A 27863-nucleotide genomic window follows, 5' to 3' on the forward strand; every position below is an offset into this window, starting at 1 on the left:
TAGGTAATTTTCTTTTCAAAAACTTTTTCAAAATTTTTCTTTTCTTTTTCGTTTTTCCAAAAATATTTTCGAAAAAAAATTAATAAAATCATAAAAACCTAAAATATTTTGTGTTTCTTGTTTGAGTCTTGTATCATGTTTTAAGTTTGGTGTCAATTGCATGCTTTAAAAATTTTTCTTGCATTTTTCGAAAATTCCATGCATTCATAGTGTTCTTCATGATCTTCAAGTTGTTCTTGATAAGTCCTCTTGTTTGATCTTGATGTTTTCTTGTTTTGTGTTGTTTGTTGTTTTTCATATGCATTTTTCGTTTCTTAGAGTCCATGCATTAAAGATTTCTAAGTTTGGTATCTTGCATGTTTTCTTTGCATCAAAAAATTTTTCAAAAATATGTTCTTGATGTTCATCATAATCTTCAAAGTGTTCTTGGTGTTCATCTTAACATTCATAGTGTTCTTGCATGCATTATGTGTTTGATCCAAAATTTTTGTTTTGGGTCATGTTTGTGTTTTTCACTCTCATAATTGAAAAATTCAAAAATAAAAAACATATCTTTTCCTTATTTCTCTCCAAATTTTTGAAATTTTGGGTTGACTTAGTCAACAATTTTCAAAATTAGTTGTTTCTTACAAGTCAAGTCAAAATTTCAATTTAAAAAATCTTATCTTTTCAAAATCTTTTTCAAAAATCATATCTTTTCCATTTTTTCTCTTATTTTCGAAAATTTTAAAAATTACTTTTCAAAATCTTTTTCTTATCTTTTATATCATATTTTCGAAAATATGCTAACAATTAATGTGATTGATTCAAAAATTTGAAGTTTGTTACTTTCTTGTTAAGAAAGGTTCAATCTTTAAATTCTAGAATCTTATCTTGTAGTTTCTTGTTAGTTAAGTCATTTTAAAAATTAAATCTTTTTCAAAATATCTTTTTCTTAAAATTTTTATCTTATCTTTTTATCTTATCCTTTTCAAAATTTTATCCTTTTCAAAATTTGATTTCAAAATATCTTATCTAACTTCTTATGTTCTTATCTTTTTCAAATTTGATTTTAATATCTTTTTCAACTAACTATTTGACTTTTTGTTTGTTTCTTATCTTTTCAAAATCAACTAACTACTTTTTCCTCTTTAATTTTCGAAAATATCTCATCTCCTTTTCAAAAATTCTTTTTAATTGTTTTAAATTTTAATTTCAATTACATCTTATCTCTAATTTTCGAAAATTACTAACCCCTTTTTTAAAATTATTTTTGAAATTCTCCCTCTCTTTTCTTATTCTATTTAATTATTTAATTTCTAACACTTCTCTTCACCTCTCTCCATCCAAATATCCGAACCCACTCTTCTACATTCTTCCCCTCTTTTCATCTTCTACTAACACAAAGGAATCTCTATACTGTGACATAGAGGATTCTTCTTCTTTTCTTGTTTTCTTCTCTTTCATATGAGCAGGAACAGGGAAAAAGGCACTCTTGTTGAAATTGATCCTGAACCTGAAAGGACTCTGAAAAGGAAACTAAGAGAAACTAAATTACAATAGTCCAGAAACAACCTTTCAGAAATTTTCGAACAAGAGAAGGAGATGGCAGCCGAAAACAATAATAATGCAAGGAGAATGCTTGGTGACTTCATAAAGCCAACGTCCAAAGTTGATGGAAGAAGCATCTCCATTCCTGCCATTGGAGCCAACAACTTTGAGCTGAAATCTCAGCTAGTTGCCTTAATGCAACAAAACTGCAAGTTTTATGGACTTCCATCTGAAGATCCTTATCAGTTTTTAACTGAGTTCTTGCAGATCTGTGAGACTGTAAAGACGAATGGAGTTGATCCTGAAGTCTACTGACTCATGCTTTTCCCTTTTGCTGTAAGAGACAGAGCTAGAATATGGTTGGATTCACAACCCAAGGATAGCCTGGACTCCTGGGATAAGCTGGTCACAGCCTTCTTGGATAAATTCTTTCCTCCTCAAAAGCTGAGCAAGCTGAGAGTGGATGTTCAAACCTTCAAACAAAAAGATGGTGAATCCCTCTATGAAGCTTGGGAAAGATACAAGCAACCGACCAAAAGATGTCCATCTGACATGTTTTCAGAATGGACCATATTAGATATATTCTATTATGGTCTCTCTGAATTTTCAAAAATGTCATTGGACCATTCTGTAGGTGGATCTATTCACCTAAAGAAAACGCTTGAAGAGGCTCAAGAACTCATTGATATGGTTGCAAACAACCAATTCATGTACACTTCTGAGAGGAATTCCGTGAATAATGGGATACCTCAGAAGAAAGGGGTTCTTGAAATTGATGCTCTGAATGCCATATTGGCTCAGAACAAAGTGTTGACTCAACAGGTCAACATGATCTCTCAAAATCTGAATGGATGGCAACATGCATCCAACAGTACTAAAGAGGCAGCTTCTGAAGAAGCTTATGATCCTGAGAACCCTGCCATGGCAGAGGTTAATTACATGGGTGAACCTTATGGAAACACCTATAACTCATCATGGAGAAATCATCCAAATTTCTCATGGAAGGATCAACAAAAGCCTCAACAAGGCTTTAACAATGGTGGACGCAATAGGCTGAGCAATGGCAAGCCTTTTCCATCATCTTCTCAGCAACAGACAGAGAATTCTGAACAAAACACCTCTAATTTAGCCAATCTAGTCTCTGATCTGTCAAAGGCCACTTTCAGTTTCATGAGTGAAACAAGATCCTCCATCAGAAATCTGGAGGCACAAGTGGGCCAGCTGAGTAAGAAAGTCATTGAAACTCCTCCCAGTATTCTCCCAAGCAATACAGAAGAGAATCCAAAAGGAGAGTGCAAGGCCATTGATATAATCAATATGGCCGAATGCACAAGGGAGGAGGAGGACGAAAATCCTAGTGAGAAAGACCTCCTGGGACGTCCCTCAAGCAAGAAGGAGTTTCCTATTAAGGATCCACAGGAATCTGAGGCTCATATAGAGACCATAGAGATTCCATTAAATCTTCTTCTGCCATTCATGAGCTCTGAAGACTATTCTTCCTCTGAAGAGGATGAAGATGTGACTGGAGAGAAAGTTGCTCAATATTTAGGAGCTATCATGAAGCTGAATGCCAAGTTGTTTGGTAATAAGACTTGGGAAAGTGAACCTCCCTTGCTCATTAATGAACTAGATACCTGGATTCAGCAAACTCTACCTCAAAAGAAACAAGATCCTGGCAAGTTTTTGATACCTTGTACCATAGGCACCATGACCTTTGCAAAAGCTCTGTGTGATCTGGGGTCAGGGATAAATCTTATGCCACTCTTTGTAATGGAGAAGCTGGGGATCATTGAGGTACAACCTGCCTTATTCTCATTATAATTGGCAGACAAGTCATTGAGACAAGCTTATGGAATAGTGGAGGATGTGTTAGTAAAGGTTGAAGGCCTTTACATCCCTGCTGATTTCATAATCTTAGACACTAGGAAGGAAGAGGATGAATGCATCATCCTTGGAAGACCTTTCCTAGCCACAGCAGGAGCTGTGATAGATTTCAACAGAGGTGAATTAGTCCTTCAATTGAATGGGGACTACCTTGTGTTTAAGGCACATGGCCATCCCTCTGTGACAAAAGAGAGTAAGCATGAAGAGCTTCTCTCAGTTCAGAATCAAGAAGAGCCCCCACAGTCAAACTCTAAGTTTGGTGTTGGGAGGCCACAACCAAACTCAAGTTTGGTGTTAAGACCCAATATCCAAACTCTAAGTTTGGTGTTGGGACTATACAACATTGACCTGATCACCTTTGTGGCTCCATGAGAGCCACTGTCAAGCTATTGACATTAAAGAAGCGCTTGTTGGGAGGCAACCCAATTTTATCTAATTTTTATTTTATTGTTATTTCGTGTTTTATTAGGTACATGATCATGTGGAGTCACGAAAAAATATAAAAATTAAAAACAGAATCAAAAACAGCAGAAGAAAAATCACACCCTAGAGGAAGCACAGACTGGCGTTCAACGCCAGTAAGGAGCATCTGGCTGGCGTTCAACGCCAGAACAGAGCATGAATCTGGCGCTGAACGCTAGAAACAAGCAACATCCTGGTGTTTGAACGCCAGGAATGTGCCTAGAGGAAAAGCTGGCGCTGAACGCCAGTAACAAGCATGAAACTGGTGTTCAACGCCAGAAACATGTTACATATGGGTGTTGAACGCCCAGAATGTGCACCACTCGGCGTTTAAACGCCAGAATGGTGTGCAAAGGCATTTTACATGCCTATTTGGTGCAAGGATGGAATTCCTTGACACCTCAGGATCTGTGGACCCCACAGGATCACCTCAGGATCTGTGGACCCTACAGGATCCCCACCTACTATATTCCCACCTTACCTCCTAATCCTATTTTACTCTTCCCCATGTACACTTCCCAAAAACCCTTCACCAATCACCTCAATCTCTCTTCCCAATCACCTATTCACCACTCACATCCATCCACTATTCCCCATAAACCCCACCTACCTTCAAAATTCAAAAATATTTTCCCACCCAATCCCACCCTAAATGGCCGAACCTACCCTCTCCCCTCTCCCTATATATACCCTTCCATTCTACTTCATTTTCACACAACACTACCCCCTTTACTATACCTTGGCTGAATCCATCTCCCCTCACTCTCCTCCATTTTCTTCTTCTTCTTCTTCTCTTCTTTCTTCTCTTGCTCGAGGGCGAGCAATATTTTAAGTTTGGTGTGGTAAAAGCATAAGCTTTTTGTTTTTCCATTACCATCAATGGCACCTAAGGCCGGAGAATCCTCTAGAAAAGGAAAAGGGAAGACAAAAGCTTCCACCTCCGAGTCATGGGAGATGGAAAGATTCATCTCCAAGAGCCATCAAGACCACTTCTATGATTTTGTGGCAAAGAAGAAGGTGATCCCTGAGGTCCCTTTCAAGCTCAAGAAAAATGAGTATCCGGAGATCCGACATGAAATCCGAAGAAGAGGTTGGGAAGTCCTAACTAACTGGTGCACGAAATCGTGATCACTACAACTTCGCACAACTAACCAGCAAGTGCACTGGGTCGTCCAAGTAATAAACCTTACGCGAGTAAGGGTCGATCCCACGGAGATTGTTGGTATGAAGCAAGCTATGGTCACCTTGTAAATCTTAGTCAGGCAGATTCAAATGGGTATAGATGATGAATAAAACATAAAGATAAAGATAGAGGTACTTATGTATATCATTGGTGAGAGCTTCAGATAAGCGTATGAAGATGCTTTCCCTTCCGTCTCTCTGCTTTCTTACTGTCTTCATCCAATCCTTCTTACTCCTTTCCATGGCAAGCTTATGCAAGGGTTTCACCGTTGTCAGTGGCTACCTCCCATCCTCTCAGTGAAAACGTTCCTATGCTCTGCCACAGCATGGCTAATCATCTGTCAGTTCTCGGTCAGGCCGGAATAGAATCCAGTGATTCTTTTGCGTCTGTCACTAACGCCCCGCCTGCTAGGAGTTTGAAGCACGTCACAGTCATTCAATCATTGAATCCTACTCAGAATACCACAGACAAGGTTAGACCTTCCGGATTCTCTTGAATGCCGCCATCAGTTCTTGCCTATACCACGAAGATTCTGATCTCACGGAATGGTTGGCTCGGTTGTCAGGCGAGCACTCGGTTCAGGCGATCAACCATGCATCGTGTATCAGGAATCAAAGAGATATTCACTAGAGCCTTGTTGCTTGTAGAACAGAAGTGGTTGTCAGTCACTTTGTTCATAAGTGAGAATGATGATGAGTGTCACGGATCATCACATTCATCAAGTTGAAGAACAAGTGATATCTTGGACAAGATCAAGCGGAATTGAATAGAAGAACAATAGTAATTGCATTAATACTCGAGGTACAGCAGAGCTCCACACCTTAATCTATGGTGTGTAGAAACTCCACCGTTGAAAATACATAAGAACAAAGTCTAGGCATGGCCGATGACCAGCCTCCCAAAGAGGTTCAATCGTAAAAACATGATCAAAAGATGAAAATACAATAGTAAAAGGTCTACTTATAGGAAACTAGTAGCCTAAGGTGTACAAGATGAGTAAATGACATAAAAATCCACTTCCGGGCCCCTTGGTGTGTGCTTGGGCTGGGCAATGAAGCATTGTTCGTGTAGAGACTCTTCTTGGAGTTAAACGCCAGCTTTGGTGCCAGTTTGGGCGTTTAACTCCCATTTTGGTGCCAGTTCCGGCGTTTAACGCTGGAATTCTGTAGGTGACTTTGAACGCCGGTTTGGGCCATCAAATCTTGGGCAAAGTATGGACTATCATATATTGCTGGAAAGCCAGGATGTCTACTTTTCCAACGCCGTTGAGAGCGCGCCAATTGGGCTTCTGTAGCTCCAGAAAATCCACTTCGAGTGCAGGGAGGTCAGAATCCAACAGCATCTGCAGTCCTTTTCAGTCTCTGAATCAGATTTTTGCTCAGGTCCCTCAATTTCGGCCAGAAAATACCTGAAATCACAGAAAAACACACAAACTCATAGTAAAGTCCAGAAAAGTGAATTTAACTAAAAACTAATAAAAATATACTAAGAACTCACTAAAACTACTAAAAACATACTAAAAACATGCCAAAAGCGTACAAATTATCCGCTCATGACAACACCAAACTTAAATTGTTGCTTGTCCTCAAGCAACTGAAGATCAAATAAGATAAAAAGAAGAGAATATGCAATGAACTCCAAAAACATCTATGAAGATCAGTATTAATTAGATGAGCGGGGCTTTTAGCTTTTTGCCTCTGAACAGTTTTGGCATCTCACTCTATCCTTTGAAATCTAGAATGATTGGCTTCTTTAGGAACTCAGAATCTAGATAGTGTCATTGATTCTCCTAGTTAAGTATGATGATTCTTGAACACAGCTACTTCATGAGTCTTGGCCGTGGCCCAAAGCACTCTGTCTTCCAGTATTACCACCGGATACATACATGCCACAGACACATAATTGGGTGAACCTTTTCAGATTGTGACTCAGCTTTGCTAGAGTTCCCAATTAGAGGTGTCCAGGGTTCTTAAGCACACTCTTTTTGCCTTGGATCACAACTTTATTTCTTTCTTTTTCTTTCTTTTTCGTTTTTTTTTTGGCTTGCTTCTCTTTTTTTTTTTTTTGGATTCACTGCTCTTTCTTGCTTCAAGAATCATTTTTTTATGATTTTTCAGATCCTCAGTAACATGTCTCCTTTTTCATCATTCTTTCAAGAGCCAACCAATCATGAACCACAAATTCAAAAGACATATGCATTGTTTAAGCATACATTCAGAGAACAAAAGTATTGCCACCACATCAAAATAATTAAACTGTTATAAAATTCAAAATTCATGCAATTCTTATCTTTTTCAATTAAGAACATTGTTTATTCAAGAAAGGTGATTGATTCATAGGACATTCATAACTTTAAGGCATAGACACTAATGATCATAAGACACAAACATTGATAAACATAAGCACTAAAATTCGAAAAACAAGAAAATAAAGAACAAGGAGATTAAAGAACGGGTCCACCTTAGTGATGGCGGCTTGTTCTTCCTCTTGAAGGTCTTATGGAGTGCTTGAGCTCCTCAATGTCTCTTCCTTGTCTTTGTTGCTCCTCTCTCATGATTCTTTGATCTTCTCTAATTTCATGGAGGAGGATGGAATGTTCTTGGTGCTCCACCCTTAGTTGTCCCATGTTGGAACTCAATTCTCGTAGGGAGGTGTTTAGTTGCTCCCAATAGTCTTGTGGAGGAAAGTGCATCCCTTGAGGTATCTCAGGGATCTCATGATGAGAGGGGTCTCTTGTTTGCTCCATCCTTTTCTTGGTGATGGGCTTGTCCTCATCAATAAGGACCTCTCCCTCTATGTCAACTCCAACTGAATAACAGAGGTGACAGATGAGATGAGGAAAGGCTAACCTTGCTAAGGTAGAGGACTTATCCGCCACCTTATAGAGTTCTTGGGCTATAACCTCATGAACTTCCACTTCTTCTCCAATCATGATGCTATGGATCATGATGGCCCGGTCTAGAGTAACTTCGGACCGGTTGCTAGTGGGAATGATTGAGCGTTGGATAAACTCCAACCATCCTCTAGCCACGGGTTTGAGGTCATGCCTTCTCAATTGAACAGGCTTCCCTCTTGAATCTCTCTTCCATTGTGCGCCCTCTTCACATATGACTGTGAGGACTTGGTCCAACCTTTGATCAAAGTTGACCCTTCTAGTGTAAGGATGTTCATCTCCTTGCATCATGGGCAAGTTGAATGCTAGCCTTACATTTTCCGGACTAAAATCCAAGTATTTCCCCCGAACCATAGTAAGCCAATTCTTTGGATCCGGGTTCACACTTTGATCATGGTTCTTGGTGATCCATGCATTGGCATAGAACTCTTGAACCATCAAGATTCCGACTTGTTGAATGGGGTTGGTAAGAACTTCCCAACCTCTTCTTCGGATCTCATGTCGGATCTCCGGATATTCACTCTTTTTGAGTGAAAAAGGGACCTCGGGGATCACCTTCTTTCAAGGCCACAACTTCTTAGAAGTGGTCTTGATGCACCCTTGAGATGAATCTCTCCATCTCCCATGACTCGGAGGTGGAAGCTTTTGCCTTCCCTTTCCTCTTTCTAGAGGTTTCTTCGGCCTTGGATGCCATAAATGGTTATGGAAAAACAAAAAGCAATGCTTTTACCACACCAAACTTAAAAGGTTTGCTCGTCCTCGAGCAAAAAAGAAGAAAGAAGAGAGTAGAAAGAAGAAGAAATGAGGAAGAAGGGAGTGGCTTAGTGTTCGGCCAAAGAGGGGGAGAAGTGGTGTTTAGGTTGTGTGAAAATGAAGGGGTGAAGAAGGGTATATATAGGAGTGGTGGGGTAGGTGGGGGCCCTGTGGGGTCCACAGATCCTGTGGTGTCAAGGAAAAGTCATCCCTGCACCAAATGGCATGCAAAATCACGTTTTGAGCCATTTCTGGCGTTAAACGCCGGGCTGGTGCCCATTTCTGGCGTTTAACGCCAGGTTCTTGCCCTTTTCTGGCGTTTAACGCCAGTCTGGTACCCCTTTCTGGCGTTAAACGCCCAGAATGGTGCCAGACTGGGCGTTAAACGCCCACCTGCTAGCCTTACTGGCGTTTAAACGCCAGTAAGTTCTTCCTCCAGAGTGTGCTATTTTTCTTCCTGTTTTTCATTCTGTTTATGCTTTTTCAATTGATTTTGTGACTTCTTATGATCATCAACCTACAAAAAACATAAAATAACAAAAAGGAAATAGATAAAATATAACATTGGGTTGCCTCCCAACAAGCGCTTCTTTAATGTCAGTAGCTTGACAGAGGGCTCTCATGGAGCCTCACAGATGCTCAGAGCAATGTTGGAACCTCCCAACACCAAACTTAGAGTTTGAATGTGGGGGTTCAACACCAAACTTAGAGTTTGGTTGTGGCCTCCCAACACCAAACTTAGAGTTTGACTGTGGGGGCTCTGTTTGACTCTGAATTGAGAGAAGCTCTTCATGCTTCCTCTCCATGGTGACAGAGGGATATCTTTGAGCCTTAAGGATGATTTTCATTCACTTGAATGATCAGTTCACCTCTCAACATCAATCACAGCCTTAGCTGTGGTCTTCAGGAAGGGTCTGCCAAGGATGATTCTACAAGTCCATGAGCTTGTTTTCTTGAATTGTCTGCCATCTCTAATGAGATTCTTGCAGCTTGCACCTCAAAGATCCCTAGCTTCTCCATTACAGAGAGAGCATGAGGTTTACACTTGACCCTAAGTCACACAAAGCCTTCTTGAAGGTCATGGTGCCTATGGTACAAGGTATTGAAAACTTCCCAGGATCTTGTCTCTTTTGAGGTAATTTCTGCCTAGACAAGTCATCCAGTTCTTTGGTGAGCAAAGGAGGTTCATTCTCCCAAGTCTCATTTCCAAATAACTTGTCATTTAGCTTCATGATTGCTCCAAGGTATTTAGCAACTTGCTCTTCAGTGACATACTCATCCTCTTCAGAGAAGAATACTCATCAGAGCTCATGAATGGCAGAAGTAAATCCAATGGAATCTCTATGGTCTCATTTTGAGCCTCAGATTCCCATGGTTCCTCATTTGGGAACTCAGTGGAGGTCAGTGCACGCCCACTGAGGTCTTCCTCAGTGGCGTTCACTTCCTCTCCTTCCTCTCCAAATTCGGCCATGTTGATGGCCTTGCACTCTCCTTTTGGATTTTCTTCTGTGTTGCTTGGAAGAGTACTTGGAGGGAGTTCAGTAACTTTCTTGCTCAGCTGTCCCACTTGTGCCTCCAAGTTTCTAATGGAGGACCTTGTTTCAGTCATGAAACTTTGAGTGGTTTTGATTAGATCAGAGACCATGGTTGCTAAGTCAGAGGGGTTCTGCTTAGAATTCTCTGTCTGTTGCTGAGAAGATGATGGAAAAGGCTTGCCATTGCTAAACCCGTTTCTTCCACCATTATTGTTGTTGAAACCTTGTTGAGGTCTCTCTTGATTCTTCCATGAGAAATTTGGGTGATTTCTCCATGAAGAATTATAGGTGTTTCCATAGGGTTCTCCTAGGTAATTCACCTCTTCCATTGAAGGGTTCTCAGGATCATAAGCTTCTTCTTCAGATGAAGCATCCTTAGTACTGCTTGGTGCATTTTGCATTCCAGACAGACTTTGAGAAATCAAATTGACTTGTTGAGTCAATATCTTGTTCTGAGCCAGAATGGCATTCAGAGTATCAATCTCAAGAACTCCTTTCTTCTGATTAGTCCCATTGTTCACAGGATTCCTTTCAGAAGTGTACATGAATTGGTTATTTGCAACCATTTCAATTAGCTCTTGAGCTTCTGTAGGTGTCTTCTTCAGATGAAGAGATCCTCCAGCAGAGCTATCCAAAGACATCTTGGATAGTTCAGAGAGACCATCATAGAAAATACCTATGATGCTCCATTCAGAAAGCATGTCAGAAGGACATTTTCTGATCAATTGTTTGTATCTTTCCCAAGCTTCATAGAGGGATTCTCCATTCTTCTGTCTAAAGGTTTGGACTTCCACTCTAAGCTTACTCAATTTTTGAGGTGGAAAGAACTTTGCCAAGAAGGCATTGACTAGCTTTTCCCATGAGTCCAGGCTTTCTTTAGGTTGTGAGTCCAACCATATCCTAGCTCTGTCTCTTACAGCAAAAGGGAATAGCATAAGTCTGTAGACCTCAGGGTCAATCCCATTAGTCTTGACAGTGTCACAGATTTGCAAGAATTCAGCTAAGAACTGATGAGGATCTTCCAATGGAAGTCCATGGAACTTGCAATTCTGTTGCATTAGAGAAACTAATTGAGGCTTAAGCTCAAAGTTGTTTGCTCCAATGGCAGGGATAGAGATGCTTCTCCCATAGAAGTCGGGAGTAGGTGCAGTAAAGTCACCTAGCACCTTCCTTGCATTGTTGTTGTTTTCGGCTGCCATGGGTTCTTCTTCTTTGAAATTTTCTGTTAGGTCCTCTACAGAGAGTTTTGCCTTAGCTTCTCTTAGCTTTCACTTCAAGGTCCTTTCAGGTTCAGGGCCAGCTTCAACAAGAATGCCTTTGTCTTTGCTCCTGCTCATATGAAAGAGAAGAGAACAAGAAAATGTGGAATCCTCTATGTCACAGTATAGAGATTCCTTGAGGTGTCAGAGGAAAAGAAAATTAGAAGGAACAGGTAGAAGAATTCGAACTTAGTCAAATAGAGTTCGAATTGTGCATTGAGAAGGAGTGGTACTCCATAAATAGAAGGATGTGAGAAGAGGGGAAGAGAATTTTCGAAAATTAAGTGAAAGATTTTTGAAAACATTTTGAAAAACTTTAATTGATTTTCGAAAAACAAGAGTGGGAAAGAAATCAAGTAATTTTTGAAAAAGATTTTGAATTTAGAAATCAAAAAGATATGATTAAAAACTGTTTTGAAAAAGATGTGATTATAAAAAAGATATGATAAAAAAAAGTTATGGTTTTAAAAAGATATGATTGAAAAGATATGATTTAAAAACAAATTAAAAAGATTTGATTTTAAAAATTAATGACTTGCCTAACAAGAAAAGATATGATTCAAACATTAAACCTTTCTCAACAGAAAAGGCAACATACTTGAAATGTTCAATCAAATCATTAATTGTTAGCAAGTATCTTTAAAAAAAGGAAAGAAATTGATTTTGAAAACATTTGATTGAAAAGATATGATTTGAAAAAGATTTGATTTTGAAAAACTTTGAAAACTTGAAAAAAAATTGATTTGAAAACAAAATCTTCCCTCTTGTGCCATCCTGGCGTTAAACGCCCAGAATGGTATCCATTCTGGCGTTTAACGCCCAAAATGCTACCTTTTTGGGCGTTAAACGCCCAACCAGGTACCCTGGCTGGCGTTTAAACGCCAGTCTGTCCTTCTTCACTGGGCGTTTTGAACGCCCAGCTTTTTCTGTGTTATTCCTCTGCAGTATGTTATGAGTCTTCAATTCTCCGTATTATTGACTTGAAAAGACACAAATGAAAAATATTTTTGGATTTTTAATAATAAGGAATAATCAAGATGCAACTAAAATTAAATAACAATGCATGCAAGACACCAAACTTAGCAGTTTGTATACTACTGACACTAATAAAATGTGAATGCATATGAGACACATAAACACTCAAGTCAAGAGAATTAAAAATCATAGTAATAAAATCATCAAGAACAACTTGAAGATTAATGAAGACACGTGCATGAATGCAAAAAGAGCAGAAACATGCAATTGACACCAAACTTAAAATGAGACACTAGACTTCAAACAAGAAACATAAAATTATTTTTGGTTTTTATGGTTTTGTAGATTTTTTTTTTGAATTTTTCGAAAATTATATGGAAATAGAAAATAAAGGTTTCAGAATTCTTAGTTTTGGATTCCAGGAATCATTGCAATGCTAGTCTAAGACTCCGGTCCAGGAATTAGACATGGCTTCACAGCCAGCCAAGCTTCCAAAGAAAGCTTCGGTCCAAAACACTAGACATGGCCAATGGCCAGCCAAGCCTTAGCAGATCATTGCTCCAATAGCAAGATTGATAGAAATTAACAAGCTATTGTGATGATCAGTTGAAACCTCGGTCCAATAAGATTAGACATGGCTTCTCAGCCAGCCAGACTTCAATAGATCATCTTGAAACACTAGAATTTATTCTTAAGAACTCTGAAGAAAAATACCTAATCTAAGCAACAAGATGAACCGTCAGTTGTCCATACACAAAATAATCCCCGGCAACGGCGCCAAAAACTTGGTGCGCGAAATCGTGATCACTACAACTTCGCACAACTAACCAGCAAGTGCACTGGGTCGTCCAAGTAATAAACCTTACGCGAGTAAGGGTCGATCCCACGGAGATTGTTGGTATGAAGCAAGCTATGGTCACCTTGTAAATCTTAGTCAGGCAGATTCAAATGGGTATAGATGATGAATAAAACATAAAGATAAAGATAGAGGTACTTATGTATATCATTGGTGAGAGCTTCAGATAAGCGTATGAAGATGCTTTCCCTTCCGTCTCTCTGCTTTCTTACTGTCTTCATCCAATCCTTCTTACTCCTTTCCATGGCAAGCTTATGCAAGGGTTTCACCGTTGTCAGTGGCTACCTCCCATCCTCTCAGTGAAAACGTTCCTATGCTCTGTCACAGCATGGCTAATCATCTGTCGGTTCTCGGTCAGGCCGGAATAGAATCCAGTGATTCTTTTGCGTCTGTCACTAACGCCCCGCCTGCTAGGAGTTTGAAGCACGTCACAGTCATTCAATCATTGAATCCTACTCAGAATACCACAAACAAGGTTAGACCTTCCGGATTCTCTTGAATGCCGCCATCAGTTCTTGCCTATACCACGAAGATTCTGATCTCACGGAATGGTTGGCTCGGTTGTCAGACGAGCACTCGGTTGTCAGGCGATCAACCATGCATCGTGTATCAGGAATCAAAGAGATATTCACTAGAGCCTTGTTGCTTATAGAACAGAAGTGGTTGTCAGTCACTTTGTTCATAAGTGAGAATGATGATGAGTGTCATGGATAATCACATTCATCAAGTTGAAGAACAAGTGATATCTTGGACAAAGATCAAGCGGAATTGAATAGAAGAACAATAGTAATTGCATTAATACTCGAGGTACAGCAGAGCTCCACACCTTAATCTATGGTGTGTAGAAACTCCACCGTTGAAAATACATAAGAACAAGTTCTAGGCATGGCCGAATGGCCAGCCTCCCAAAGAGGGTTCAATCGTAAAAACATGATCAAAAAGATGAAAATACAATAGTAAAAGGTCCTACTTATAGGAAACTAGTAGCCTAAGGTGTACAAAGATGAGTAAATGACATAAAAATCCACTTCCGGGCCCACTTGGTGTGTGCTTGGGCTGGGCAATGAAGCATTTTTCGTGTAGAGACTCTTCTTGGAGTTAAACGCCAGCTTTGGTGCCAGTTTGGGCGTTTAACTCCCATTTTGGTGCCAGTTCCGGCATTTAACGCTGGAAATTCTGTAGGTGACTTTGAACGCCAGTTTGGGCCATCAAATCTTGGGCAAAGTATGGACTATCAAATATTGCTGGAAAGCCCAGGATGTCTACTTTCCAACGCCGTTGAGAGCGCGCCAATTGGGTTTTTGTAGCTCCAGAAAATCCACTTCGAGTGCAGGGAGGTCAGAATCCAACAGCATCTGCAGTCCTTTTCAGTCTCTGAATCAGATTTTTGCTCAGGTGCCTCAATTTCAGCCAGAAAATACCTGAAATCACAGAAAAACACACAAACTCATAGTAAAGTCCAGAAAAGTGAATTTTAACTAAAAACTAATAAAAATATACTAAGAACTCAACTAAAACTACTAAAAACATACTAAAAACAATGCCAAAAAGCATACAAATTATCCGCTCATCACTAACCCCATGCAACAAGTCAGAATCTTAATTGTTCAAGAGTTCTATGCCAATGCATGGATCACTAGGAACCATGATCAAAGTATGAACCCGAGTCCAAAGAATTATCTCACAATGGTTCGGGGGAAATATTTAGATTTAGTCCGGAGAATGTAAGGTTGGCGTTCCACTTGCCCATGATGCAAGGAGATGAACGCCCCTACACTAGAAGGGTCAACTTTAATCAAAGGTTGGACCAAGTCCTAATGGACATATGTGTGGAAAGAGCTCAATGGAAGAGAGACTCCAAAGGTAAGCCAGTCCAACTAAGAAGACTGGACCTCAAGCCTGTAGCTAGAGGATGGTTGGAGTTCATTCAACGCTCCATCATTCCCACTAGCAACCAATCTGAAGTTACTGTGGATCGGGCCATCATGATTCATAGCATCATGATTAGAGAGGAAGTAGAAGTTCATGAAGTCATCTCCAATGAATTCTACAAAATAGCCAAAAAGCCCTCCACCATGGCAAGGCTAGCTTTTCCTCACCTTATTTGCCATCTATGTTACTCAGCTAGAGTTATCATAGAAGGAGACATCTCCATTAAAGAGGATAAGCCCATCAACAAGAAGAGGATGGAGCAAGCAAGAGAAACCCTCCACGGTTCTCAAAAGATGCATGAGGAAGCTCATCATCAAGAAATCCCTGAGATGCCTCAAGGGATGCACTTTCCTCCCAACAACTATTGGGAACAACTCAACACTTCCTTAGAAGATTTGAGCCACAATGTGGAACAATTAAGGGTGGAACATCATGAGCACTCCATCATTCTCCATGAAATAAGAGAAGACCAAAGAGCAATGAGGGAGGAGCAACAAAGGCAAGGAAGGGACACAGAAGAGCTTAAGGACATTGTTGGTCCTTCAAGAAGAAGACGCCACTAAGGTGGATTCATTCCTTGTTCTTATTTCTTTTTGTTTTTCGGTTTCTATGTTATGTTTATCTATATTTTGTGTCTCTACTTCATGATCATTAGTATGTAGTAACCATGTCTTAAAGCTATGAATAAAATCCATTAATCCTTCATCTCTCTTAAATGAAAAATGTTTTAATTCAAAAGAACAAGAAGTACATGAATTTCAAATTTATCCTTGAATTTAGTTTAATTATATTAATGTGGTGACAATACTTTTTGTTTTCTGAATGAATGCTTGAACAGTGCATAATTTTGATCTTGTTGTTTATGAATGTTAAAACTATTGGCTCTTAAAAGAATGATGAACAAAGAGAAATGTTATTGATAATCTGAAAAATCATGAAATTGATTCTTGAAGCAAGAAAAAGCAGTGAAAAACAAAAGCTTGCGAAAAAAAATAGAAAGAAAAAAAAAATAGCAAAAAAAAATTAGAAAGAAAAAGAAAAAGCAAGTAGAAAAAGCCAATAGCCTTTAAAACCAAAAGGCAAGAGTAAAAAGGATCCAAAGTAAAAGAGTGTGCTTAAGAGCTCTGGACACCACTAACTGGGGTCTCTAGCAAAGCTGAGTCACAATCTGAAAAGGTTCACCCAGTCATGTGTCTGTGGCATTTATGTATCCGGTGGTAATACTGGAAAACAAAATGCTTAGGGCCACGGCCAAGACTCATAAGTAGCTGTGTTCAAGAATCAACATGCTTAACTAGGAAAGTCAATAACACTATCCAAAATTCTAAGTTCCTAAGAGAAGCCAATCATTCTAAACTTCAAAGGGAAAAGTGAGATGCCAAAACTATTCAGAAGCAAAAAGCTACAAGTCCCGCTCATCTAATTAAAATTAATATTCATTGATATTTTAAAATTCACAGTATATTCTCTTCTTTTTATCCTAATTGATTTTCAGTTGCTTGGGGACAAGCAACAATTTAAGTTTGGTGTTGTGATGAGCGGATAATTTATACGCTTTTTGGCATTGTTTTTAGATAGTTTTTAGTAAGTTCAAGCTACTTTTAGGGATGTTTTCATTAGTTTTTATGTTAAATTCACATTTCTGGACTTTACTATGAGTTTGTGTGTTTTTCTGTAATTTCAGGTAATTTCTGGCTGAAATTGAGGGACTTGAGCAAAACTCTGAAAAAAGGCTGACAAAAGGACTGCTGATGCTGTTGGAATCTGACCTCCCTGCACTCGAAATGGATTTTCTGGAGCTACAGAACTCCAAATGGCGCGCTCTCAACGGCGTTGGAAGGTAGACATCCAGAAATTGACGACGTTAATTGGCGTTGAACGCCAATTACATGCTGCTGTCTGGAGTTAAACGCCAGAAACACGTCATGATCCGGAGTTGAACGCCCAAAACACGTTATAATTTGGAGTTCAACTCCAAGAGAAACCTCAGCTCGTGGATAGATCAAGCTCAGCCCAAGCATACACCAAGTGGGCCCCGGAAGTGGATTTATGCATCAATTACTTACTCATGTAAACCCTAGTAGCTAGTCTAGTATAAATAGGATAAGTTACTATTGTATTAGATGTCTGATCCTTTGACAGTTTAATCTTTTGACTGTTTAGTCTTTGATCATTCGGTCTTTTGATCATTCAGGGGGCTGGCCATTCGGCCATGCCTGAACCTTTCACTTATGTATTTTCAACGGTGGAGTTTCTGCACACCATAGATTAAGGGTGTGGAGCTCTGCTTTACCTCAAGTTTCAATACAATTATTATTACTTTCTATTCAATTCTCTTTTATTCTTATTCCAAGATATACGTTGCACAACACTTTGATGAATGTGATGATCCATGACACTCATCATCATTCTCACCTATGAACACGCGTGGCTGACAACCACTTCCGTTCTACCTTAGGCCGGGCGCATATCTCTTAGATTCCCCAACAGAATCTTCGTGGTATAAGCTAGATAGATGGCGGCATTCATGGGGTTCCGGAAAGTCTAACCTTGTCTGTGGTATTCCGAGTAGGATCTTGGGAATCCGGAAAGTCTAACCTTGTCTGTGGTATTTCGAGTAGGATTCCAGTATTGAATGACTGTGACGAGCTTCAAACTCCAGAAGGCTGGGCGTGATGACAAACGCAAAAGAATCAAGGGATTCTACTCCAACCTGATTGAGAACCGATAGATGATTAGCCGTGCTGTGACAAAGCATTTGGACCATTTTCACTGAGAGGATGGGATGTAGCCATCAACAAGGGTGATGCCTCCAGATGATTAGCCGTGCAGTGACAGCGCATAGGACCATTTTACCGAGATGATTAAAAGTAGCAATTGATGATGGTGATGCCCTACATACAGCTTGCCATGGAAAGGAGTAAGAAGGATTGGATGAAAGCAATAAGAAAGTAGAGATTCGAAAGGATTCTAGCATCTCCACACGCCTATCTGAAATTCCCACTATTGATTTACATAAGTATCTCTATCCTATTTTATTTTCTGTTTATTTTTATTAATCATATTTGATTTTCTAAATTCTATAATTTTATCCTCCTGACTGGGATTTACAAGATGACCATAGCTTGCTTCATACCAACAATCTCTGTGGGATCGACCCTTACTCACGTAAGGTATTACTTGGATGACCCAGTACACTTGCTGGTTAGTTGAACGGAGTTGTGTCCACACATAAGTGCCATAATAATGATTCCATACAACAACAAAGAATACTACATTGATGTGATCACAATTTTGTCCACCAGCGTTCAACTCTAAGATAAGCCTCAGCTCGTGGATAGATCATGCTCAGCCCAAGAACACACCAAGTGGGTCCCGGAAGTGGATTTCTGCATCAATTACTTACTCCTGTAAACCCTAGTAGCTAGTCTAGCATAAATAGAACTTTTTACTAGTGTATTAGACATCTTTGGACGTTTAGTTCTGAGATCTTGGGGGCTGGCCATTCGGCCATGCCTGGACCTTCATCACTTATGTATTTTCAACGGTGGAGTTTCTAGACACCATAGATTAAGGGTGTGGAGCTCTGCTGTACCTCAAAGTTTTAATGCAATTACTACTATTTTCTATTCAATTCGATTTATTCCTGTTCTAAGATATTCGTTGCACTTCATCTTGATGAATGTGATGATCCATGCACTCAACATCATTCTCACCTATGAACGCGCGTGACTGACAACCACTTCCGTTCTACCTTAGACCAGGCGCATATCTCTTGGATTCCTTAATCAGAATATTCGTGGTATAAGCTAGAATTGATGGCGGCATTCATGGGAATCCGGAAACTCTAACCTTGTCTGTGGTATTTCGAGTAGGATTCCAGGATTAAATGACTGTGACGAGCTTCAAACTCTTGAAGGCTGGGCATTAGTGAGAGACGCAAAAGAATCACTGGATTCTATTCCAACCTGATTGAGAACCGACAGATGATTAGCCGTGCTGTGACAGAGCATTTGGACCTTTTTCACTGAGAGGATGGGATGTAGCCATTGACAACGGTGATGCCCTACATACAGCTTGCCATAGAAAGGAGTGATGAAAAGCTAGAAGAAAGAAGTTGGAAAGCAGAGATTCAGAAGGAACACAGCACTTCCATACACCTATCCGAAATTCCCACCATTAAATTACATGAGTAACTTTATCTTTTTTTTTCTGTTTATTTACTATTATTTGATTTTCAAAATTCCATAATCAATTATTATCCGCCTGACTGAGATTTACAAGATGACCATAGGTTGCTTCATACCAACAATCTCTGTGGGATCGACCTTTACTCACGTAAGGTATTACTTGGACGACCCAGTACACTTGCTGGTTAGTTGTGCGGAGTTGTGACAAAGTGTGATTCACGTTTGAGAGCACCAAGCCTTTGGAGCCATTGTTGATGATCACAATTTTGCCCACTACAAAGCATCTTCAAAACTCCAACATATTCTCCATTACTGCATAACAAGTATTATTTAATCCATGCTTTTTATTTACTACCAATCAAAACTGAGAATTATTATTATCCTAACTAAGAGTTACAAGATAACCATAGCTTACTTCAAACCAACAATCTCCGTGGGATTTGACCCTTACTCACGTAAGGTATTACTTGGATGACCCATTGCACTTGCTGGTTAGTGGTACGAGTTGTGAAAAGTGTGATTTACAATTTCGTGCACCACTGTAATTCAAAGGGGCATTCCATCAAAGCTTAAAGATCCAGGGAGTTTTGTAGTTTCATGTACCATAGGCAAGATGACCTTAGACAAAGCTCTCTGTGATCTTGGTGCTAGTATCAATTTGATGCCCCTATCAATGATGAGAAAGCTTGCCCTAGAAGAACTCAAACCTACTAGGATGTCTTTGGTAATGGCTGACAGATCAATCAAGACACCCAATGGCATTGTGGAAAATCTATTGGTGAAGGTTGGAGAGTTTATTTTTCCAGCAGACGTTGTAATTTTGGACACAGAAAAGGAAGGAAATAATTCAATCATTTTGGGAAGGCCGTTTCTAGCCACAGTAAGAGCTATTATTGATGTGGAGAAGGGAGAAATGATCTTCAGGGTACACAATAAGAAAATGATCATCAATGTTTTCAAAGCAATGCAACATCCCCCCTGAGCAAGAAGATTACATGAGAGTAGATATGATAGAATGTTTAGTGGAAGAAATGTTAGAAGTCAATCATCATGAGCAACAAGAGGAAGAAGGGGAAGAAGATCAGGAGACAATGGAAGCATAAGTAGCTGAAATTTCCAGTGAGAAAGAGGTGAAACAAGACAAGAATGAAGAAGTGCCAAAACAAGACTTGAAGCCTCTCCCTATTCATCTCAAATATGCATTCCTTGGCATAGAAAATAGCTTTCCAATGATCATCAACTCTTCCCTGACTGAAGAAGAAGAAGAAGGAAAGCTCCTTAATGTACTAAAGGAAGGAATTGAGATCTAAGTTCTCTTTACTACTTTCATCTCTATTTCTTCTGCAATTATTCTCTGTTGAATCAAGGAAGGAATTGAGATCTAGACTTGTTTTTTAGTTTCATTCAGCCCTTGAGATCTTCAACTTCTCTTTTAGATTTCATAATTGAGTTGAATTCACTTTCTGTATTGCTTTTTCAAGCAATTTTTCTTTTATGATTGAGATCTGCTGCATTTCAATTCATCTTTTACTTCTCTGATTGACTGCTATTTACATTCTCTTGTTTAATTTTAAATTCCGAGCTCCCTCACTTGTTCGCTTCTCGTGCGTTCGCTTCTCTGTGCGCGTGGTCACTGCTGTGCGTCGGCACAACTCTTTTTGCACCCTCTGTTTACAGCGATCGCACGATGTGTGCGTTTGCACCTTTCTCTTTTTTGCCTTCTGTGCGCGCCTACGAACCTGTGTGCGCACGCACACGTCTCTGCCTGGGCATTAACAGGGAAAACTCCCCTGTTGAGATGGCAGTTTCCTCACTTATCTTCTCCATTGCTGCTTCTCACTACACCGCCCAGCTTCCTCAGGCAACCCTGCCACCGTCAGCCGCCGCTGTCTCTCTCTCTCTCTCTCTCTCTCTTCCTTCTTTCATTCTTTTTTCTTTTCTTTCTTCACCACCGGTGAGTTCTTCCTACTCCGGTGCATCTCCAACAAAGTTGACCGCCGTGAGGTCGCAGTGGCTATAAGAAATGCCATTGTTTCCTCTCCTAGTCTTGCTTTCTTCAACCTTCAACTTTACAGTGCTTATTCTCTTTTGGGGTTGATTTTTTAACTTATTTTTATTTTCTTTTTCAGGTTGCTTAGAATAAGTTTATTGTTTTCTTTATGTTCCTTTGTATTGCAAATATTAATACTTGATTGTTGGGTTGATTATAATTGAATTTGAGCTTAATTGTGATAAGATTGCACATTCCATACCACATGTTTGATGAAGTGCCTCAATGAAATTCTTGTCTGATTCATATGGAATGGCTATCATATGCTTTCAACATTCTCTTATGTGGCATACTCTATGATATGTGCAACTTCAAATATGATTTTGATCATGAATTTGCCAATGCATTCCCTTACTTCATGAACTTAAGGTTCCAAACACCCATATTTTACATGACTTTTCTTTGTTCATATTAGCAATTTAATTGAGTAATCACATTACAATTGTTCACTTTTTGATGTCTTGATCAAACATCTTTTGGCTTTAACTCAAGAGTATTGTATATGTGATTATCACTTCTTGAAAATGAACAAATGACAGTTCTCTTTGCTTGAATGGCTATGTTGTTGTGTAACCCCTTTTTAATAGTGCACTTTCATGCCCACAACCTAAATAACCATTTCATTCAAAGAATTCAATTAAGTTACTAGGTGCTTGCTTAAGGTTGCTTCCCTGTTAATCCTTTACACTTGCAACTTAAGCACTTGATTGAGAAGCATTGAACTTTGATTATTTTATCAGTGTGATTGCCGTTTCAATCGGCCAGTGTGTGTTCCAACCGTGCGCACCCTTGGAATACACACGTTGTTTTCTCCTAGAGCACACTATTTTGAAAGCTTCCAATCAAGAATCTCAAATTTCTTCATTTTATATGTCCTTCCTCGTTGATCTTGTTTTAAGTGTTACCGGATAATCTTGAAATCTTTTGTTTTTGATTTTCCATTTTCAGGATGCGTAAGAAAGGCAAGGAACCGGTTCCGTAATCGGTGGGCCTAGAGAATGCTCTCCCATGTCCTTCCTATTGTCGGAGCGATGAACCGGATACTTTTACCAACCAAGGAGCCGACTTCCAATATTTTAAGCTTGAGAGAAGGAAAATACATTGGGAGCGAAGGCTCAAGATTCTGGAAAATTACAAGACGATCATCCATAAAAGGATTGCCTCGCTTCATTGGGGATTTCTCGAACAAGACCCTATTGAAGTCAATGAATCCATGGTGCGGGAATTCTACACTAACTACCAAGCTTGGGAAGCGCAGTCGATATTCCTCTAGGGAAAGATGTTGGACACTTCCAACAAGGCTCTAGAAGCTATTCTGGAAATTCCCCACATCTCACTTGCAAAAGATGACTATTCAAGGATCAAAACGGATGTGTTCAAGGGGAGGATGTCTTTGGCTTCTATTCTTAAGAGAATTGGTCGTCCTGGTGCATCTTGGATGTTTAACAAAAGGAGAAAATATGTTCCCACTAGTATTGCTTACTCCAATTTAAATGCCAAGGTGCGTATTTGCCATCAGATTGTGGCGGATTACATTATCCCTAGCACCCATGCTACCCATGTCATATTTAGAGCTGCTTTGCTACTTTGGGTTACTATAGAAGGAAAGAACATAGCAATTATACCTTTGATGCGCAAATCAATTTGGAAACTCATTGAGAATAAAAAGATCAACATTCTTTTTTCATTGATGGTGATGCGTTTAGCAATAGCAGCGGGGGTAGAGAGGCAGCCGACGGACATCATGTTCGAGATTCCAAGAGGCAACAAGTTCATTCCAAGGGGAGAATTGGAAGAATCAACAAAGAAGACACCCTCCAAGAGGAAGGCACCCACAGCACCACCATCAAGTTTATCAACTTCAACTCCTCTACCATTTCTCGGATCTCTTCAGGATTTATTCCAAGACATCTTGCACAATATCCACAACATGGAGAAACTTGAGCACAAGCCTTTCAAGTTGATAGTGATAAAGCAACAAGGAAGATACCCCGGCCTAACTCCCAAAGCTTCTTACGAGTTAGTTGGGGAGGAGGAGGGTGAAGGTGACCAACCTATGTCTGAGACCACCGGCTGAAGGTGGACCCTGAAATTATCATTCTCCCAAATTATGAGCATGCAAGGAGGACCATGCACGGATTAAGTGTGGGGGAGGATCGATGGCTTCGTGGGGGGTAAAACTCTTTTCTCAAGACACTTTGCAATACAATACCTTTTTAGTAGTTTTATTTCTATTGCACCTTGTTTGGTTTGTTTGTATATATTTCTTTAGTGCTTATAGTTATGTGGTAGTTAATGTTTGCATGTTGCATGATAGAGTGAATACGTTTGGTAAAAACAAAACAAGAAATTTTCATGAAATATCTCTTAGGGCGTGCCATTGATTGAATTGAAGAAAAATTTTTTTGTGTTTTTCAACTTGATTGGAGTATTCTGCTTATAGAAAATAGAAGAAGAGCTAGAACAACATACCTTGTGAGATTTGAGCTCTAATAGATGGTTGCATATTTTCAACCACAATGTTTGTTCTTGCGTGATTATACTTCTTCTGATTGTGATCTTAGATTTGCATAAATCTTTATTTCTTGTATTTGTTGTTTGGATGCATTTAGCATGATTGAGGCCATCTTTGATGTTAAACTCACTAACCTATATGGCCAACCCTTGCATTCACCTTTGTTAACCCCTATTGAGCCTTTAAATCTCCTTTTGTTCTGATTTTAAGCACATAGTTCTCCCTAAAGCAAAAAACCATTGATGCCCTTAAATTACTCTTTGATTAGCATGTGTGGAGTAGTGTGTATATTCTAAGTGTGGGGGAAATTATTGGGAAGCATTGGTGATGAAGGTGCATGGAACTCATTTTGAAAAAAATTAGAAATTGGGTAATGCTCATGCATTCATTATTCAAGACATGTGCATCTCTTGTTGTTATAAAAAAACAAGAAAAGTTTAAGTCTTGTAATTTAAAAAAACTATGAATAATAGAATGTGAAATAAAAAGTCAAACAAATAATGCATATGTTTATGTTTTGAGAAGAAAATGCATGGGTAAAGGTGAGATAGGAGAAAAATGGGTAGATAGTTGTGTTGTTATGTGTAAATAGGTGATATAGGATTAGGTGGTCGCTTGAGCTAATCAAAGATATAATTCACTAAGTCCACTTAACCATACTAATCCCACCTTAATCCTAGCCCTATTAGAACCCTCCAAAGACCTCATGATATTTGTTTTTCATGGATCAAATATTAGATGATTGTTAGATGACTTGCAATTCTTCGAGGAACATGATTAAAGGAGAATTGAGTGATTAAGCCATAAATACTAAGCAAATAGAGTGAATACACATCCGGTGAGGGGTTTGATTGCTCAATTCTATGTTCTTGTTCCTTATGTTGTATCTTCTTGCAAGTTGTTTGTTGTTACTTTTGAAAATCTCAATTCAATCCTTTGTACTTTGATCATTGTGAATTTACTCTTTGCCTTGGCCTTGAGACTTTCTTAAGATTGATTGAAATTTCATGATTTATTTCTACCAAATCTTAGTAGAATAGATATTAGTAAGTAATATTTAGGATAGTTGCATGCATTTAGGTAGTACATAGAATAAATTGTTTTCCCTTTCATCCACCTCCTTTGAATGTGATTAGCATGAGGATATGCTAGTGTTTAAGTGTGGGGAAATTGATGAATCCATATTTGATGATGATTTTTGATTGAAATTGTGTGGATTTTATCATATAAACTTGCACTTATGCCCTTAAATAGCATGCTTTTGAGCTTTCCTCCTAAATTGTGCTTGATTATGAAAACATGCTCTTTTGTGCCTAATTTAGCCTATTTTGTTCCATTTACCTTCCATTCGATACCTTGATGTTGTTTGTGAGTGATTTCAGAGGTATAAGATAGGAATGGCTTGGAGAGAATGGAAGAGGAGCATGCAAAGAGGAGGAAGCATGAAGAGTCAAAGGAGAGGAGCAAAGCAATGTGTGCGTACGCACAGACCTGCGCGTGTACACACAGGAACCAAAGCAGAGCGAAGCGTGCACGTGAGTCGCATCTTAGGCGTCGCGCGACCATCCAGAGCATCGCCTAGTGTGCATGCGCACAACCAGACTTTTTGGCAGAGTGTTCGTGCGCACATGTCTGTGCATACGCACAAGTACCCACACATGCATTCATTAAAAGCACACGTGACTCGCATTTTTGGTGGATTGGAGGCCCAATTTTGAAGCCAATAGCTCATAATGGAGGGGGAAAACAACACCATAGCATAGAATATCATTAGGATAGTTTTAGGAGTACTGGTAGGAGGTTTTTAGAGTAGTTTTTCTCTAAGTTTCTTTCTTCTCCGTTAGATTTTATATTAGGGTTTTACATTTCAAGTGCCATTTCCATTTTTGCTCTTGGATTTTGCTAGCCTCCATTGTAAGTATTAGTGTTAATGTATATACTTTTTTGCAATTTTGATATACTTACTTGTAATTAAAGTTTTGGTGTTAATGTATATACTTTTTGCAATTTTGATTTTTTGTTGGTGATTTTGTTGATTGATGATTATTACATGCTTGGTTGAGTTACTATTGTTGCTTTTGATTATTTTTTGCTCAAAGTTTCAAGCATTTTCTTAATTTTACCATGATTTGTATTTATGCCCACCAAGTGTTTGTGGTCTGTGGAAATGTCAATCTTGATTATGAGCTAAATTTCCACCTATTGGCTATGGAAAAATGAGCAATTGGTATTCTAGAGTTGGAATATCCAACATTTAGCAATTGGTTTGAATTGTGACATCTCTTGATTTTCCAAACTTTGGTTGCGAGTTGTTCGTCGGTTGAGACTATGCTATTAACGAAGTGATTCTTGTTTTTGATAAATTCCTAACCGACGTTCGGGCCTCTACCATATACCCTACATAAGTATCTTCTAATTAAAGTTATTGTCGATTCATGAATGTTTTCCTCTTGGTGCTGTTGTTTAGCCTTAATGTCTCCAAGTTCACCCTTCAAAGAAATTACTATGATAGCAAGCTGCCACTTCATGGAAAACCACTGTAGAAGAAATTAAACAATGAGTGAAGACACATCTAAATGTGTGACATATGTTCATGACCTACACATAATAACATATGTAACATTTTTTTAGAAACCAAGCCTTAGATTACAGTATACAACAACACAAGCCATGTCAAATTGCAATCCATTGGATATCAAAATAAATAAATAAATAAATAAATAAATAAATAAATAAATAAAGTAAATAAAATAAATAAATAGAGGTGAAGGAGTTCACACAAGATCAAAAAAATAAATAAATTAGTATTACTGAAGATTTATTCATGTTGTTTTTATGTCAAAAGAATGAAAGATTTCAGGTATAACAAAATAAATAAATAAAAGAATTATGGTTGCTTTTATTTTACCCAGCTAGCATCCAGTGGAAGGGATTACTGCAAAATATAGTAGCATATGTACCTTGTTGGAGTTAATAAGCAAACAGTTCAAAATGTTAAAATCTAAACACCATTGTAATCTTAGCATTATTATACTTGTGCACCCTTTCTGAAATCCTTCACCTCGACTGTAGGTTACATGTGGTCTGAATACCTGCCATTGCCATTAAGGCCAAGATCCTTAAAGCTAATAAGAAAAACAAAACTCACATTAGTAAATTACATCAAGTGATGGTAGAATGCAGAGAAAGAGCTATCAACTCAGTAAAAATCCAAAAGGGACTAATCTAATACTTCTTGACATACCGGTCAACAAAGCTAATATTTGAATACATCAAATCGTTGTTCACATAGTTAAAACTACACAATGCTACACATCTGCAAAACTAATATAAACAAATCAGAAATTGAAAAAACAATTATAACAATTACTCACCTTGAACAAAACTAAGAATTTTAATAGCTTGTTACTTATTAGAAAGTAAAACAAAGTGCATGTTGTCAGGGTCTTGAAGTGCATTTTCCAATAGTCGTCTCCCAGCATCATTGATGAGCGGATAATTTATACGCTTTTTGGCATTGTTTTTAGGAAGTTTTTAGTAGGATCTAGCTAATTTTTAGCATATTTTTATTAGTTTTTAAGCAAAATTCACATTTCTGGACTTTACTATGAGTTTGTGTATTTTTCTATGATTTCAGGTATTTTCTGGCTGAAATTGAGGGACCTGAGTAAAAATCTGATTCAGAGGCTGAAGAAGGACTGTAGATGCTGTTGGATTCTGACCTCCCTGCACTCGAAAAGAAATTTTTGGAGCTACAAGAGTCCAAATGGCGCATTCTCAATTGAGTTAAAAATTAGACATCAAGGGCTTTCCAGCAATATATAATAGTTCATACTTTGCCCGTGT

At 38.8% G+C, this 27863-nt stretch overlaps 1 protein-coding gene and 1 non-coding gene across 2 annotated transcripts in view; both read left to right on the plus strand.

The window, feature by feature from the left end:
- LOC130982653 (uncharacterized) overlaps positions 1-22484 on the plus strand; it is a 69621-nt gene extending 47137 nt beyond the window's left edge. The window contains exon 2 of the mRNA XM_057906702.1: positions 22451-22484. Within this exon, the coding sequence (XP_057762685.1) occupies positions 22451-22484 (34 nt within the window). The remainder of the gene's footprint in view (positions 1-22450) is intronic.
- Positions 10936-11043, plus strand: LOC130955518 (small nucleolar RNA R71). Its single transcript, XR_009076773.1, has one exon. It is a non-coding gene; the product is annotated as a small nucleolar RNA R71 (small nucleolar RNA).
- Positions 22485-27863: the final 5379 nt, after the last annotated feature.

This window comes from Arachis stenosperma, chromosome 1 (assembly GCF_014773155.1).
Source record: "Arachis stenosperma cultivar V10309 chromosome 1, arast.V10309.gnm1.PFL2, whole genome shotgun sequence".
In the NCBI taxonomy this organism is placed as follows: domain Eukaryota; kingdom Viridiplantae; phylum Streptophyta; class Magnoliopsida; order Fabales; family Fabaceae; genus Arachis; species Arachis stenosperma.